Consider the following 13846-nt stretch of genomic DNA (forward strand, 5'->3'; position numbering starts at 1 on the left):
ATAATACTGGATTTCTTGAAGTCTAGTATAAAACGGTTGGGGACAAATCGTCAGAGATTATTGATAGAATTAACATCAATACATGTTCAGAATAGCAAATAAGATGTTCTTATTTTTACTAATAATGTGATTGAATATTAATATAATTCAGCATATGACTATATTGATATACTTTGGTTTTCATCATACTAAATAAAATGGTAATTGGTATTATACTGAATTACACCAGCAACAAAAGTCACGTGAAGTGTGACTTTGTTTAGTCTACAGCTAAGCTCTAGTCTAACATTGCTCAGCAACACCTTGGTGTCTTATAAATGTACATGTAACTGATTCTAGAGCTGAATACTTTAAATTCAGTGCCTAATAAATGTTATGAAATAGTTTGGAGGGAAGGACTGGGCAAAAGCAGCTCAATCATTTAAGCAAGAGCATATGCTCACTTGTTATGAATGCCATCCAGCTGTAGGTTCTTAAGTTCTTTCCCTTACCCTTGGAGCAAGGAACCCATCCAGACAACAGCTTGGAACAACTAGGCTATTCATCTTCTCCAAAGTGCCTTTTGAAAGGAGTCTTTCTCTCCATCTGTCTTGAATATGGAGGCAGTGTAGGGCCTCCTACCAAAAATTCCTCTTCCTGCTGTATTCAATTCACTTATAAATATGTTCATTTAACTATACTAGCAGATTCAGAATAGAAACTTCCAAGTTCCTAATGGACAAATGTTTTGTTCTTGCAAGTGGACGAGGGTAGGTAGGTAAGTAGGTTAAGGGGTTGTGGTTGATTTCTCTGTACTGAGCTAAGCTGTGTGTTGGAAAGGACTAATTTGTAGTCCTGACTCTGAAAGTTAACATACCTCTCTATGCATCCATTTCTCCACCTGTAAAATTGAAATTCTTTGTCCTATTCAGCAAGCACTTTCATATCAACAACTCTATAAGAGATGAGATTAAGAGACATGGTAGTCTGGTTCACAGTATTCAAAAGCAAGTGATACTTAGCATCTTTGGTCTACTACAGGTACACAAAATCCACAGTATTTTAGAGATGCTATGCTCTCACAATGCCACAGGCTTTGTGAGTATTAGTGCAGTAGATACACTAGAAACCGTTGCTTGATTCTCAAATCACAAAAGGAGATAGTGAAATAATCTCTGTCCAACATGTATCTGTGCATTCGTGTATTTAAAGAGTTACCACAATCCTATGCAACCTTCTAAGAGGTTGCAAAAATCAGTCTGCCATAAGCAGTCTAAAGGTAACTTTGAAAGGTTCCTACTCGAGTATAAAGGTGTTAATGGGCTTAGGGAATGTTGGCTACTGCTGTTGCTATGTGTGTATCGTGCTGTGTCTAGAACAGGGCTCTGAGCCTGTGCAGCTGCAACACTGAATATAAAAGAGTGCAACTGAATATAAAAGAGATGCAGATGAAAAGCTGGATGTAAGAGTGCAAATTGGGCTAAACCCTGCTGCATGGTGCCATTGTGACATTGTTGCGTGCTTGACACTGCAGCAGGTTTGTGGGTTTAATGAGGTGTCTGCCTGAGCAACAAGTTAATGAACAAAAGACACTTCAAAAATTACTATGGGAGAATGCAAATTAAATTATACATTGGACATAGAGCTGGCATGCTTATGGTATGACCAGGATTGGGTTTTACATCACACAGAACCAAGGGACTGAGAGAAAATGACAATGTGAACACATTTATTTGTTAAAGGTAAGACTTCAGACTCTCTGGGATCCCCAATGTGTGTCAATTTACCCATGAAAAGGCTGGCTGGAAGAAATGCAAGATGTTTTCATGCCTCAGGCTGGCTTTCAATTTGTACAGCTTTTGCTCAGGAAACCCATACCCTGAATTCAAGTGGTGGCATTAGAAACCCAGCAGTGCAATTGGTTTATGTAGATTTTTAGCCCTTTGGGGGCTCTGGCAAATGGGAAAACCAGAGGGAGTACGAAAGAGATGAAGCCTATCTCATTTTCCTGGTGCTGAGTGAAGTGCAGACACAGCAGTTCAGAGAAAGTAGATGGACGAAAATGCAAATGGTGGGGCCCTGTGTGATCTCCTCAGTCTTACTTTGCTTTGTGCCCTCCTCGCGCTGGGTAAGGCTGAGCTGTAAGAAGGTTTTAATTTCTATATCATGGGTGAAGAGTGGAAGCGGGGCAAGAGCTGAAGATGGCAGCGGGCACGGGGGCTGCGGGGCGCCGGGGGCGGGCGGCCGCCGCCTCAGCGCGGTGAAGGAGAGCAGGCTGAGGGGCGAGCGGTGCCGCAGGTTTTGGCGGGCGCCGCGGCGGCGGGAAGAGCCCCGTGGGGAGCCCCTGCCCGCGGCGGAGGGGACGGCGGGGCCCGGCGCCTCCCTGCGCTCGCGGCTGCCCCCGCAGCGGTGCGCGGCCGCCCGGAGCCGTGGGGCTTGGAGCCGAGGGGTGGCAGCCCGGGGGGGCTCCCCTTAGGGCGCGGGTCGAGCTCGGGGAGAGAGGACCGCTGACGGGCGGCGCCGCTCAGGTGTGGGGAGAGGGGGAGGCCGCGGGGGTGCGGCGGCGGCGGCGGGGCAGCGCGGCGGGGCGCCCCGGGAGCGCCCAGGGCTGAGGGGACCCTCGTGGTGGCCGGCGGTGGCGAGGCAGCGCCTCGTGGCAGGTGGCGGTGAGCTGGGGCGAGGGGGGCACGCCGGGGGACGCGGCGGCGGGGCGGGCAGGGGCAGGGGGCGCGGCGGAGGCAGCCGGGGGGCCGCGGGGCCGCCCCAGCGCGCCGGCTCCAACATGGCTGTAGCGGCCGGCGGCGGCGGCGCCCCCTGGCGGCGGCTGGGAGGCGCGGCCGGTCACGTGAGGCGCTCGGGGCCTGCTGCCGCCGCCGCTTCCCCCAGTCAGAGCGGAGCGAGCCGAGGCAGAGACGAAGAAACAAGATGGCGGCCGGTGGCGATCCGGAGCGGGACGCCGGCAATTCGGATTGAGCCCTCGGCCCTCACAGCTCGGCGGCCCCCCTCCCCGGCCCGGATCCCTCGCAGGGGGGGGAGCTTCCCCGTAGCCGCCTGTCCGGACTCCGAGCGCCCTCCCGAGCCTTCCTTCCCCCTCCCTTCCCCCCCTCGGCCAGCGCCCAGAGATGCGGGGCCGGCGAGGCAGGCCGCCCAAGCAGCAGCAGCCGGCGGCGGCCACCGCTCAGGCGAGCTCCCCGGCTCCGCCCGCCCCGGCGGGCCCCATCGGGGGGCTGAGGTCCCGACAGCGGGGCAGCAGCCGCGGCAGGTGGGCGACCTCGGCCCAGGCGGAGACGGCGGGGCCCAAGCAGAAGGGAACCGGGGCTGCCCAGGCCTCTTCCCCCGCCACCGCCTCCCCCAGGGGGGGCAGCAAGAGGAAGGGAGGCAGCGGCAGCAGCAGCACCCCTGGTGGGGGAGGCAGCAGCGGTAAGGGTAGGGGCAGGGCTGGGGCTGGAGGAGCAGGGGGAGGAGGCGGAGGAGGCAGCTGCAACAGCCAAGGCAGGGCTGCCTCGTCCAGGAGGAGCATCAGCAAAGTGGTGTACGATGATCATGAGAGTGAAGAGGAGGAGGAGAGCATGGTGTCCGAGGAGGAAGAGGAGGGAGACCCCGAGGATAACCAGGACTCCGACGAGGAAGAGGAGGAGGAGATAATGGAGGAGGAGGACGACGACGACTCTGACTACCCTGAAGAGATGGAGGATGAAGACGATGCCAGTTATTGCACTGAGAGCAGCTTCAGGAGCCACAGCACCTACAGCAGCACCCCAGGTAGAGAGTCAGTGGGATGAACTAAAACAAGTCGAGGGCACCCCACATGCTCCCTCTAGGTTTGCAAATACAGTCCGCACGCATTCTTTCTCCCGTGCGTGTACGGAAGGGATGCCTGCAAGCACTCACAGGGAGAGAGGGGTATGCAGATTAACGGCTGGCAACCCCACGGATGCGGGGAACATTAGGAGATGCTTACAAACACATGCACCGAGAAGAGGGAGGGAGGGAGGGCAGTACTTGCTGAAACAAGGGGATGCTTTGCAAAATATGCATGGAGATTCTAGTGACTGCAGAAATGCATGATAGACCAGAACGTGTTGCAAACAATGTCAAAAGTGCATGGGGCATCCACTTAATATTTAAAAACAAGGGAAACGAGATGCATGCCTTGCAAAGAGGTTCTTTCAAATATATACAGGAAAGGATGGCTTGTGCTTGCAAATATAACTTGATGTTAAAAGGAAGGGAAGCACATGCAACTTGAAGTGGCCTGAAAAAAAAAAAAACCCAACAAAACCAGAAACACTGAAAATTTTCAGGTTCTTGAAATCAGAGGTATAACTGGATCCAGCATTTACTAGCTTTAAGACAAAACTAGCTTTCCAAGGAGGGAAATGAGGTGCATTGTTCAAAATGGAGATTGCATTGTTATAGTTTGGGGAAAAGTGCACAGGGCCTCATTGCAAGGGTGTAAACCTAGTTTTAGTTAAACACAAAGATTAAAAGGTGGAGGTTGAGTCAGAAGTCTCGCTTTTAAATACTGCATTTATCTTAAGATACGGCAACCTTTAAAACTCATGTTGGGGTTAAAACTCGTTAAACATCATTGTGATTTTTTTTAACCTCTAGTGGCAAATTGGGGCTCAAATTTTTAAGGCCTGCACATCTATTTGTCCTTAATTAGTTCATTAACCATGTGGGTTTCAAGCTTCAAAAATTCTTTTATCTAAATTTAAACACTTCGGATTTATTTGAATTCATTCTAGCATGGAGTTCAAGCTTAGGATTATTTCTTTTTTTAAAGTCTCTGAACCGGGAGAATAGTTAAACTTAGAGATAACCTAGGAGTGTTTCTGAATTGGGCCGCAGGATAACAGATACTACAGTTGTCCAAGTATTTGGCCAATTTGGAAGGGGGGGAAGGAACAGGTTGTTGGTGTAAATGCGCTGCATCTTAATTGAAAGGAATGTAGTTTTGAGTGGTTAGCTGAGGATTTTTTTTAAAGGGGGAAGTACTGACGACTAAATGTGTCATTTGTTTTAGTGAGTTAGTGGTATCAACTCCTTATGTGGCTTCATAATAGTCCAAAAACCAAATAGTCCAAAACTCTTAATGTCTAATAAGCATAATTTAAAAAAATCTGTATCTATATACTTAGGAAGCTAAATCAATCAAAATAAGTACATACATTCAAAAAATAATTTAATTTAAAGATAATTTTTAAGGTGTTAACTTACCTGTTGCAGGGATATCCTGCAATCAGATTGAAATTTGTTAATATTTATTACTTCAAAGAGTGAGGTCTGGCTTCACAGAAGAATAAAAACCTCGAAGTACTCTCTTGACTTTTAGTTTTCTGCTTAGTCGTGGTAACTTGTATTACTTTTTGGGGGGGTGCTTTTGTCAAGGAAAGAGTATTTTTATGATTTTAATTGGTTAGGTCGTGAACATATTTTTTTATGTGAGCATCCAGGTTTAAAATGAGTTCTACAGAGTATGGGTGTATTCACTTTTTGAAATGTGCCTAAGTGTTTTGGCAAATAACAAGATACCTCTGTGTGCATTGTTGTGCAAGCATAGACAGGCTTTATGTGGTATTTAGGTGTATCAGAAACCATTTTGATAATTTATGTGTTTATTTCTTGCTCGGTCAGGGTAACTTCAGTTAAATTTTTTAAGATAAGTTTAAGTATAAGCATTTTCATCCTTAAGTGCTTTTCTTTTTTAATACACTGTTTGATAGTTAAAAACATCTGAGTTCTTATTTTGGCAATTTACTGACAGTTCTCATTCGTTCAGTATTTGCCTAAAGGTCTCCCTCCCTCTTTCCCTCTCTCCCAGACACGCTGTTGCCCTTTTGGCAAGAAAGTACAAACTCTTCATTCTATCAGTCTGTGTCTTCTTTCTGCTGAACAAGTATCTACGTTGCAAGCACTGCTACGCAGTGGTGGCACTAATTGAAATCTTAGTTTTATCATAAATCCAGGAAGAGATACTTGACATTAAAACAGCATTAATAGACAAGGAAAGGATTCACATAACTTCAGTATCTCTTTATGTGGCAGTGGCCAGTGCAGACAAGAGTGTTAACAGGGCAAGCGTACAGTGGTAAGTCTTCAAAATTCCTTCATGGGCTCCAGTGCTCTTTGACTCAGGTGGATTGTGAGCCAGAATTGGTCTTTAGCTATGTTTAGATACGGGGCTTTTTCTTTCATTTATTTGTCCTCAAACCAGACAGATTGTAATACACAGTGACAGAGCTCCTGTGGTTAACTGGAGGGCTTGAAGGAGTGTCTCCTCTGTTGTTTTAAACTGGCCCTGAGTGCTCCTTAGGTTTTTTTCTACTAGAAGAGGTGATGAACGGTATTCTTTGCTTATCTTCCCTCAATCACGTGCAACCTCAATTACTACCATTATCAGGATGTGTCTTAGGGGCTGAAGAGCGTATTTTTGGAGAGCAGGGTATTGAAAAATTGCAATCGCAATCAAACTCTCCTACCAACCAAGATTTTACACATAAATCACATCCGAGTTAAATGGGTGACAGACTTTTATGGTTTGTTTCAAACTTACATTGAACAATGAATTAAAAGATCACAGTGCAATGTCTCTAGTAGGAGTACTTTTTTTATTAATTCAGGTATTCAAAGAAGCAAAATCTTAGGAGTGCTAAAATGCCTTTTATATAGTGCTTAATAATGATACAGTAAAAGCTTATTGCTTTATTATGCTTATTATTATTTTATTATTGTGCAGATGATACTTATCATTGCCTCTTCTTCTGCTGGGCAGGCTTGGTAGACGGATTTTGTGTGTCTGTCCCTTCTCTCTTATCCCGTTGTGTCCCGAGAAGGTAGATGTACTTTTAGGATAGGTATCCTGTGTATTGTGTATTACTAAAAATTTTTCGCTGTTACAATTGCATTATAGATATCAGGTACTTCTCATATGTTGCAGAATTTTAAAAGAAAGACTTAATCAAGATGCCTAGAAGTCCATCATTTTTGTTTCTTGAATTTTCTGTGTCAAAACTGAGAACTAGCTTTTGGAAGAGCTGTACATCCAGATTTTGACGGCAAGTTATCAGTCTGTCTAACAAGCAAATGCACAACAGTGGAGTTACGAGCCAAAAAAGTTGTCTTAAATCCATCTAAAAATTTTATTTTTGCTAGTCTGAGCGTTTACAGTGATTGACCATCATTTCTGTTAACCAGTTACTTCACCAGTGTGCTTTTATCTTCAGAGTGAAAGAATTGAACTGGAAATTACTGTAGTAATTTTATATCTTAACATGTTTTCATGCTCTTGAAGAATTAAGTGGAGACATTGAGGTAAGACAGTAAGATAATGCAGCCTCTTTTGTCTGTCCTGTGAGAAGATTTACCAGCCTCCCCAAACATCTTACCTGGGGTGCCCTGTTCACTGAATTAAAACTGGCATGCTCTTATTTTACTATTTAGTAATCTGAACTTTGATTTGTACACTAGAGGAACTATCATCATGCCAGTCATGAGAAATGTAGAAGACCAGTCCTAGCAAAGAAATTGTGTAGAATGCCAAACGAGTCAATCTGTGGCTGATTCTGTGGTATTGACATGCAAATTTGCAGTTTATCTGAAGAGAGCATTTGTCTCTTCAGTCATCTTTCTAAGAAGCTCTGTGCAGCAAATACCATAATCAATGTGTGTATGTTGTAAAAGGTAGAATAATTTTATGTACTGCAGATGAGTTTATTGTGCAAACTTTTTTGTAGGTTTGCAGGAAAATTCCATAGCTGACCATTGTATTGCATAGAACTGCTGTAAGGTGAATAAATGTGGATTTTAGTAGATTGGGGCCAGGTCTCAGGGCTTGCTAACTTCCGAATTTAGTTACAGCTTATCCGGAGTGTTTCCCAACAAAGAAATTGTCAGAATGTTATGAAAATCGTTATTAGTGCTACCTTTTTTTTTTTTTTTTCTTGCCTGGGTTCTAGGCATGAAAGGGTTGTGCTGATGAGTATTTCTCAGAATAACAATGTGGGTCCTACCTGCTACTTGTCTTGCAATAGTTATCCAAACGTTAAAATGATGGCTTAGAATATAGGGGATTTGTATTCCTGGCTCCTACCGAGAGTGTACTGATGGCCATGAAGTTGAGAAGTTAAACTTCTTGATGTAAAGTCAGTAGATAACCCTAGGCAGATTTGGAAGTGTACTACTGACGCATGTACAAACTGGAAAAAAAAAAAAAAACAAAAACCCAAAACAAAAAACATCCAAAAGTTCTAAAGTTTTGAAACAGTTCTTAAAGAACAAATACCTAGTTTTGTACAGTACAAGGCAGTAGTCAAACTTAGGAGCACATGTTGAGAATTTCTGCAATATGAGTGCTCTCAGGAAGGTGCTCTCAGGATCAACTCTAGTAAACTGCTATTGTTTCATTTGTATTTCAACTTCCAGAGCTTTTATGGTGCTTGGAATGTCTCATTTTCAAAGTCGGTTTAGATTTCAAGTTTAATCTGGTTTGTGGGTTTTGGGTTTTTCCTTTTTCCAGGCAAAATAAGTAAATTAGGTACGAATATTGCAGAGCATTATTCAAACTGGAGCTGCACTTAGAAGTAGTTACAAATGCATCTTATTCTTTCAGAGGATTTTTCTGGAAGAGATTGCTTGACTTGTGAATATTAGAAATGTGTTGATTATCATGTTGTCATTTTTAAAAGGAGGGGAAAAAATGTTTGTGTAAGTCGAAGCCTTTAATTTTGGCCCATCCCAAGAAAAAAGATTTTAATTTTCCTATTTTGGTACTGCTTTTCATAATATATTCTTATTTTATGTTAAACTGATTCATTTTACTGCTTTTTCTTCTTTGGTGTAAGCTGAGCAAATGTTATCCCAAGAGGCAGACTTCTAATTAAGGAACCAGTTTGGATATTGCTGTGACAAACATGTAGCTGTACCCAGTTTATGCATTCTGCTTTGAAAAAAAAAAGAAAAAAAAACCCGCTACCCCCCCCCCCCCCATTCTTTTATGCATTTTCATCAACTGTTTTCCATTTTCTCAGTGATATCTAACAAGAACTTGTGTGTTGCTGTACTTCTCATTTGAAACTTGCCTGGTGCGAAGTAGTAATGTGGGACAGCAAATGTCTGATTCTTGTATGTTTCTTAAAACCAAACAAAAATAGGACAGTCTTAGTGAGTTTAGGAGGGTAGTCAAAAGACAAAATTTCCAGGAGGAAGGAAAACATAGGAGAGAACATCATCTCTAAGGAGTACTCATGCTTCCAGGACATGATAAAACTGCCAACTGGTCTTTATGTTGACAGTGTCTGTAGTGACTGGGAAGCAAAATCAACCCAGTTGTGTTTTGCTAAAGATTGACTTTTATGTAAGAGTAGTGTAGTTTGACCTGACTTGTACAAGTTGAAGCCAGAATTTAACCTCTTTTTGGGGGAAAGCTGAAAGTCTCTTCACTTTTTGGGGTCAGTTTTGTGGAGTGCGCCTGTGGGTGTGCTATTATTTGCCCCCCCCTTCCTGTTACAGAAGTATCTGAAACTCCTCGGTCTGTCTTTGCTTTCCCCTGTACTCGATCAAGTGTATCCTCTCCACTGCAACTGTGAACAGCAGCTCTTCAGCTGGAGTCGTGGTGCCCAGGTGGTGAGAAATTAGGAGGAAGGGGAGATTTTCAGAGAAGAGAGATGAGACCAGTTGTGAGCTTCCTAACCAAGCAATGCTCGAACCAGTGGTTAGGTCATACCAGTGCAGCTACCAGTCTCTCCCTGTTTAAACAAGAGAGTCATTCTGGCAGAATATTTGTCATGTAGGACTTCCATCCACCAGTCCATTACTTGAAATATGTTGGGCTGAAAGGCTGTGTTTACTAGTACTGTATGTCTGGAGTGAAGAGATATGTAACATAAGGGAGACAAGGCAAAACTGGATTTTTGTGATTTTTGTTAGGCTCTATGCATATGGTAATTGGAATACAACCAAAGCACAAAGAGCATGAAAGTCATTTAGTCATGGTACAACCTTTCTTTATTCTGTCCACTGATGTAAATAGTTCATTCAGATCCTCTGCTTTAAAACTGTCTACATCAACCAGAAGGTATGTTAAAGATAGTTCCATATCCTCCCATGGAAAAAGAGTTCAAGAATAGATGTGAATTTTCATTTTCTTCTTTAAGTCTGGAACGGAGGGAAGCTTTTTGGTCCTTTTAAAATCCACTTAATTTGTAAATTTTGAAAGGGTCGGTATTTGAACCAAGCAGCTTGAATAGATGGAAATTAAGAAGAAAAACAAAAAACAAGGGTTTAGGTTTTTTAAGTGCTTCAGTAAATTCCGGGTTTGGGTGCTCAGCCTGTTACTTATGTTCAGTACCTTCATTTTATTTCAGATATCATTAGTGTGTTGCTTAAATATTTGTAATAGAAATTATTTTAATAGATTTTGGTAAGTGTAGACTATAATTATCAAAATGTGCCATGTGAATAAAATTGTTTACTCTTTAATCTTAATTACAGGCAGCTCTTCAACTAGAGAATTCAAAATAGGGACAGGCAACCATTGCAGACTGCTTCATCACTTTTGGAGACTACTAGTGAAGGAATGCAGTTTAAAAGAAGTTTATGCTAGATAGAAGTATAATGCTGAGACACTCAAGATGATCTGGATCCTGTAAATAGTCCAACTGTGGCAGCAAGAGGCTGTTGGCAGATCAATTTATCCTTCCAAATAAAGCTATGGAATTTGAATGGCACAGAAGCGGACATTTTCTCTCTTTGTACTGGCTCAAACTTGAAGGTGGAGTTTGATTCAGGGATTTGATTAATATGAAGAAACGATCTTAAAGTATACCATTTATGTTTAATAAAACTTAAGTCCATTTTGGGAAACTTCAATGTGAGTAAATTGACTTTATTTAATTGAGAGTAGATAAACCTAGATTCAGTTTAAAGTCTAGTCAGACAGGTGGTGGTGGTGCTTAAAGCAGGTGTAACTTCTGCTAGTACACTTACTCTGGAATCCTTGATGTTTTTTGTTTTAGACAAAGTAGTGCATACTGCATTCTCTACTTAAAACAAAAAAACCCCTGCTGCTACAAGAAGAGTTTTCCACAAATGGGAAATTATTCAGGGCAAATCATAAAAATTATTTATCCGAAGTTATCTAAACTTTACCAAGATAAATTGAAAAATATTAATGGCAGTAGATGATGTAGTAATACAAAGTTAAGAAAAAAGAGGAACAGTGTAATTCTTTCGACTGCTCAGTGTGGTGGTTGCACTGAATTGGTTATACTATTTCACTTCCATATATTACTTTAAATACATATTAATATAATGCATATATGTAGTGTTTGAAAGCTATATAAATGTTTTTTATTGTGTAATCATTAATTGTATAGTCTTCACAAGCTTGCATTTTCTCATCTATTTAAATTGAAATAATTAAATTATTTTTTAATCAAGTTATTTAAATTTCAATTACCAGTTTTTCCTCACAGGTAGGACTCAAAATTCCCTGTGGAGGGCAAAATCCATGACAAATAAGAAAAAAAAAAAAAGTTGTCAAATCATAGAATCTAAAATAATTGAAAGCAAACATAAAGTGAACATACAAATGTTTGAAGAGACCAAAGGCGGGGGGCTTGTGTGTATGTGTCTGCCTGCCAGTGAATGTGAAGTTGAAGCATGGGACAATTTGTCTTGTGGAGGAGAGGAGCTTTTCCTTGAAAGTGAAGAGCTTAAAAAATTAGGTCTGTTTCTTGTAGGAAAACTTTTTCCAAAATTTGAGAGATTTCTTTATGGAGATGAATAACAGTTGAGTAAATATGAACTGTGATCTTCAAAAACCTTTGCAGACGGTTCCAACTGCTTCTGAGTAGTTGAGCTGTATGGGTTGTCAGCGCACTGCAGATAATTAGCAGTGAAGGAATTGTTATCAGAATCTCTAACCAGTCTAGAGTTCTTATTTGGAGTTAAAAACTGCCTTTCTGCAGCTGTCTGAGCTAGTGGCAAGGACGCGCGTTATCCACCCAACCAGGAGAATATAAAAATTTCAGCTGAAAACAGAGACGGTAGCCCTTTGACATCATTGTATCTTACTCCATTGGCCTATGCTTCTAATTTAAGTTCAAGAGCCACTTAGAATGTTTCAGGATTTATGAGTTCTTGGCAGAGAATGTCCATCTTTTTCACCGGAGATTTAGACTGCTTGGTTTTGTTGGTTTGGTTTTTTGGCGTTGTTGGGTGTTTTTTGTTTTGTTTTGTTTTTTCCCCTAAAGTGTCTGGAGTGTTTCTTGAGATTGCAGTTGATGCATCAAATGGTAATATGTTAAAGCATGAATTGCTTGGAATTCTGAATTTCCAAATCACTTTGTGTTTTTTTCTTGACTTCAAGTTCTGTTCAACCTGGCTACAGCAAGTACCAGTAGCAAATTGAAAGTGCAAATGGAAAGAAAAAAAAACCTCAAAAAAAACGTAGAAAGATTTGAAATACTATGCCACCAAGCCATTCAAGAAAATTGTCTGGGTATCTTTTCTTTCTAAAATATTCTGTGTCTTCGAATACTTGCCTTTTTTAGCTCTGGAAACCAAATTATATGCAGTGCAGAATTGCTCAAAGCAGTTCAGTGTCTGAAAAGAAAAATTTGAGCTCTTGAGATGTGGTGTGTGATTTAAGTATGGATTGGGAGTATCGAGTGGTACGATGTAACTGCTGCGTGCTGTGTGGCATAACACAAAGTAGTGGACAAATGAAGCATGCATTTTATAATGCAGTGTATTTTTCCTTATTGTCTAAACTGAGTTTTACAATTCTGAAATGTCTGTGTTTTATACCAAAGCAAACATGAAAATATGTACATTGATTTAAATAGAAAGTGAAGAGTGGTGTGAATAATGCAGCCACTCGGTTACATTGTACTTGTGCCAAAGTACAGTTCTTTGCCACAGTATTGTGACAGGCTTTGTGTCCTGGTAACACACTTATTATAGACCTCTGTACCAATATGCTTCTTTTGTAGGAATGCCTTGTTTTAAGGTTATTTTTTTTTATTTTCCTTTGAATTTGATGTAGCAAATATATCGGTGTTTATCTCTTGTGAAAGAGATCTCAACTAAGATGGTATATGGGGAGTCAAGTTTTGGTGTTTGGGTTTTTTTTGGTGAAGGATAAAAACAATGCATAGGACAATTACAGTTTTGTTCTCAGACTAGAAAGTCTCAACAAATAAGAGGAAATAAGGAGTCTTCGCTGCTTTCAGCAGTGTTCCTTCATTCTAGTTTATCTTTGCCTGAAAATACTGGGGAGTTTGTCACTTCAGATTAATTTAGGTAAACCAGGGTTATCATTCTTGCTGCTTGCTTTCTTGAAGATCTGTTTCTCATATGGCTTTACTGGCTGCAGGTACAAACACTGAAAAGAATCTTAGTTTATAGCTCCACCAGCTTCTGTGGTATTTGGACTCTGTGAAGACTGTTAGTGATTTCAGAATATTTATTCTGCATCGTTGTCTTGCATGACTACTTCCTAGGACTGGTCCTGCGCCATCCTGCAATATTGAAGGAAGCTTCAGGACCCTAAAGTAGTTTAATCTGTGGATGTGAGCGTGTATGTTTTTTGTTTTGGGGTCTTTTAGTTAAAGCCAACTCTGGTTTATACATATGTGATTATATATGAATTCCCTGCTCATGACAGGGGGTTTGGAGCTAGATGATCTTTAAGGTCCCTTCCAACCCAACCCGTTCTATGGTTATGGATCATGGAGTTTGATCTAGAAGTTTCTTGCAGTAAGAATGCTTGCTTTGTGCCTGGCTCTGAAGCTCCTGTGTTTTTGTGTGTTTGCCATGATTAAACATTTTCCACTGATTTGTGCAGAAGCATATTGGAAGG

The 13846-nt window shown here is 41.7% G+C and overlaps 1 protein-coding gene across 14 annotated transcripts in view; it reads left to right on the plus strand.

The window, feature by feature from the left end:
• The first annotated feature begins 2835 nt into the window (after positions 1 to 2835).
• Positions 2836 to 13846, plus strand: part of BPTF (bromodomain PHD finger transcription factor) — a 56566-nt gene continuing 45555 nt past the window's right edge. For 12 of the 14 annotated variants that reach the window (XM_037405309.1, XM_037405375.1, XM_037405300.1 and 9 more), the window contains exon 1: positions 2836 to 3741. In XM_037405309.1, coding sequence (XP_037261206.1) covers positions 3102 to 3741 — 640 coding nt within the window. In that variant the 5' untranslated portion in view covers positions 2836 to 3101. The remainder of the gene's footprint in view (positions 3742 to 13846) is intronic. The other 2 variants (XM_037405418.1, XM_037405347.1) reach the window with 2 other exon arrangements.

The sequence above is a fragment of the Falco rusticolus genome, chromosome 1, assembly GCF_015220075.1.
Source record: "Falco rusticolus isolate bFalRus1 chromosome 1, bFalRus1.pri, whole genome shotgun sequence".
Taxonomy (NCBI): Eukaryota; Metazoa; Chordata; class Aves; order Falconiformes; family Falconidae; genus Falco; species Falco rusticolus.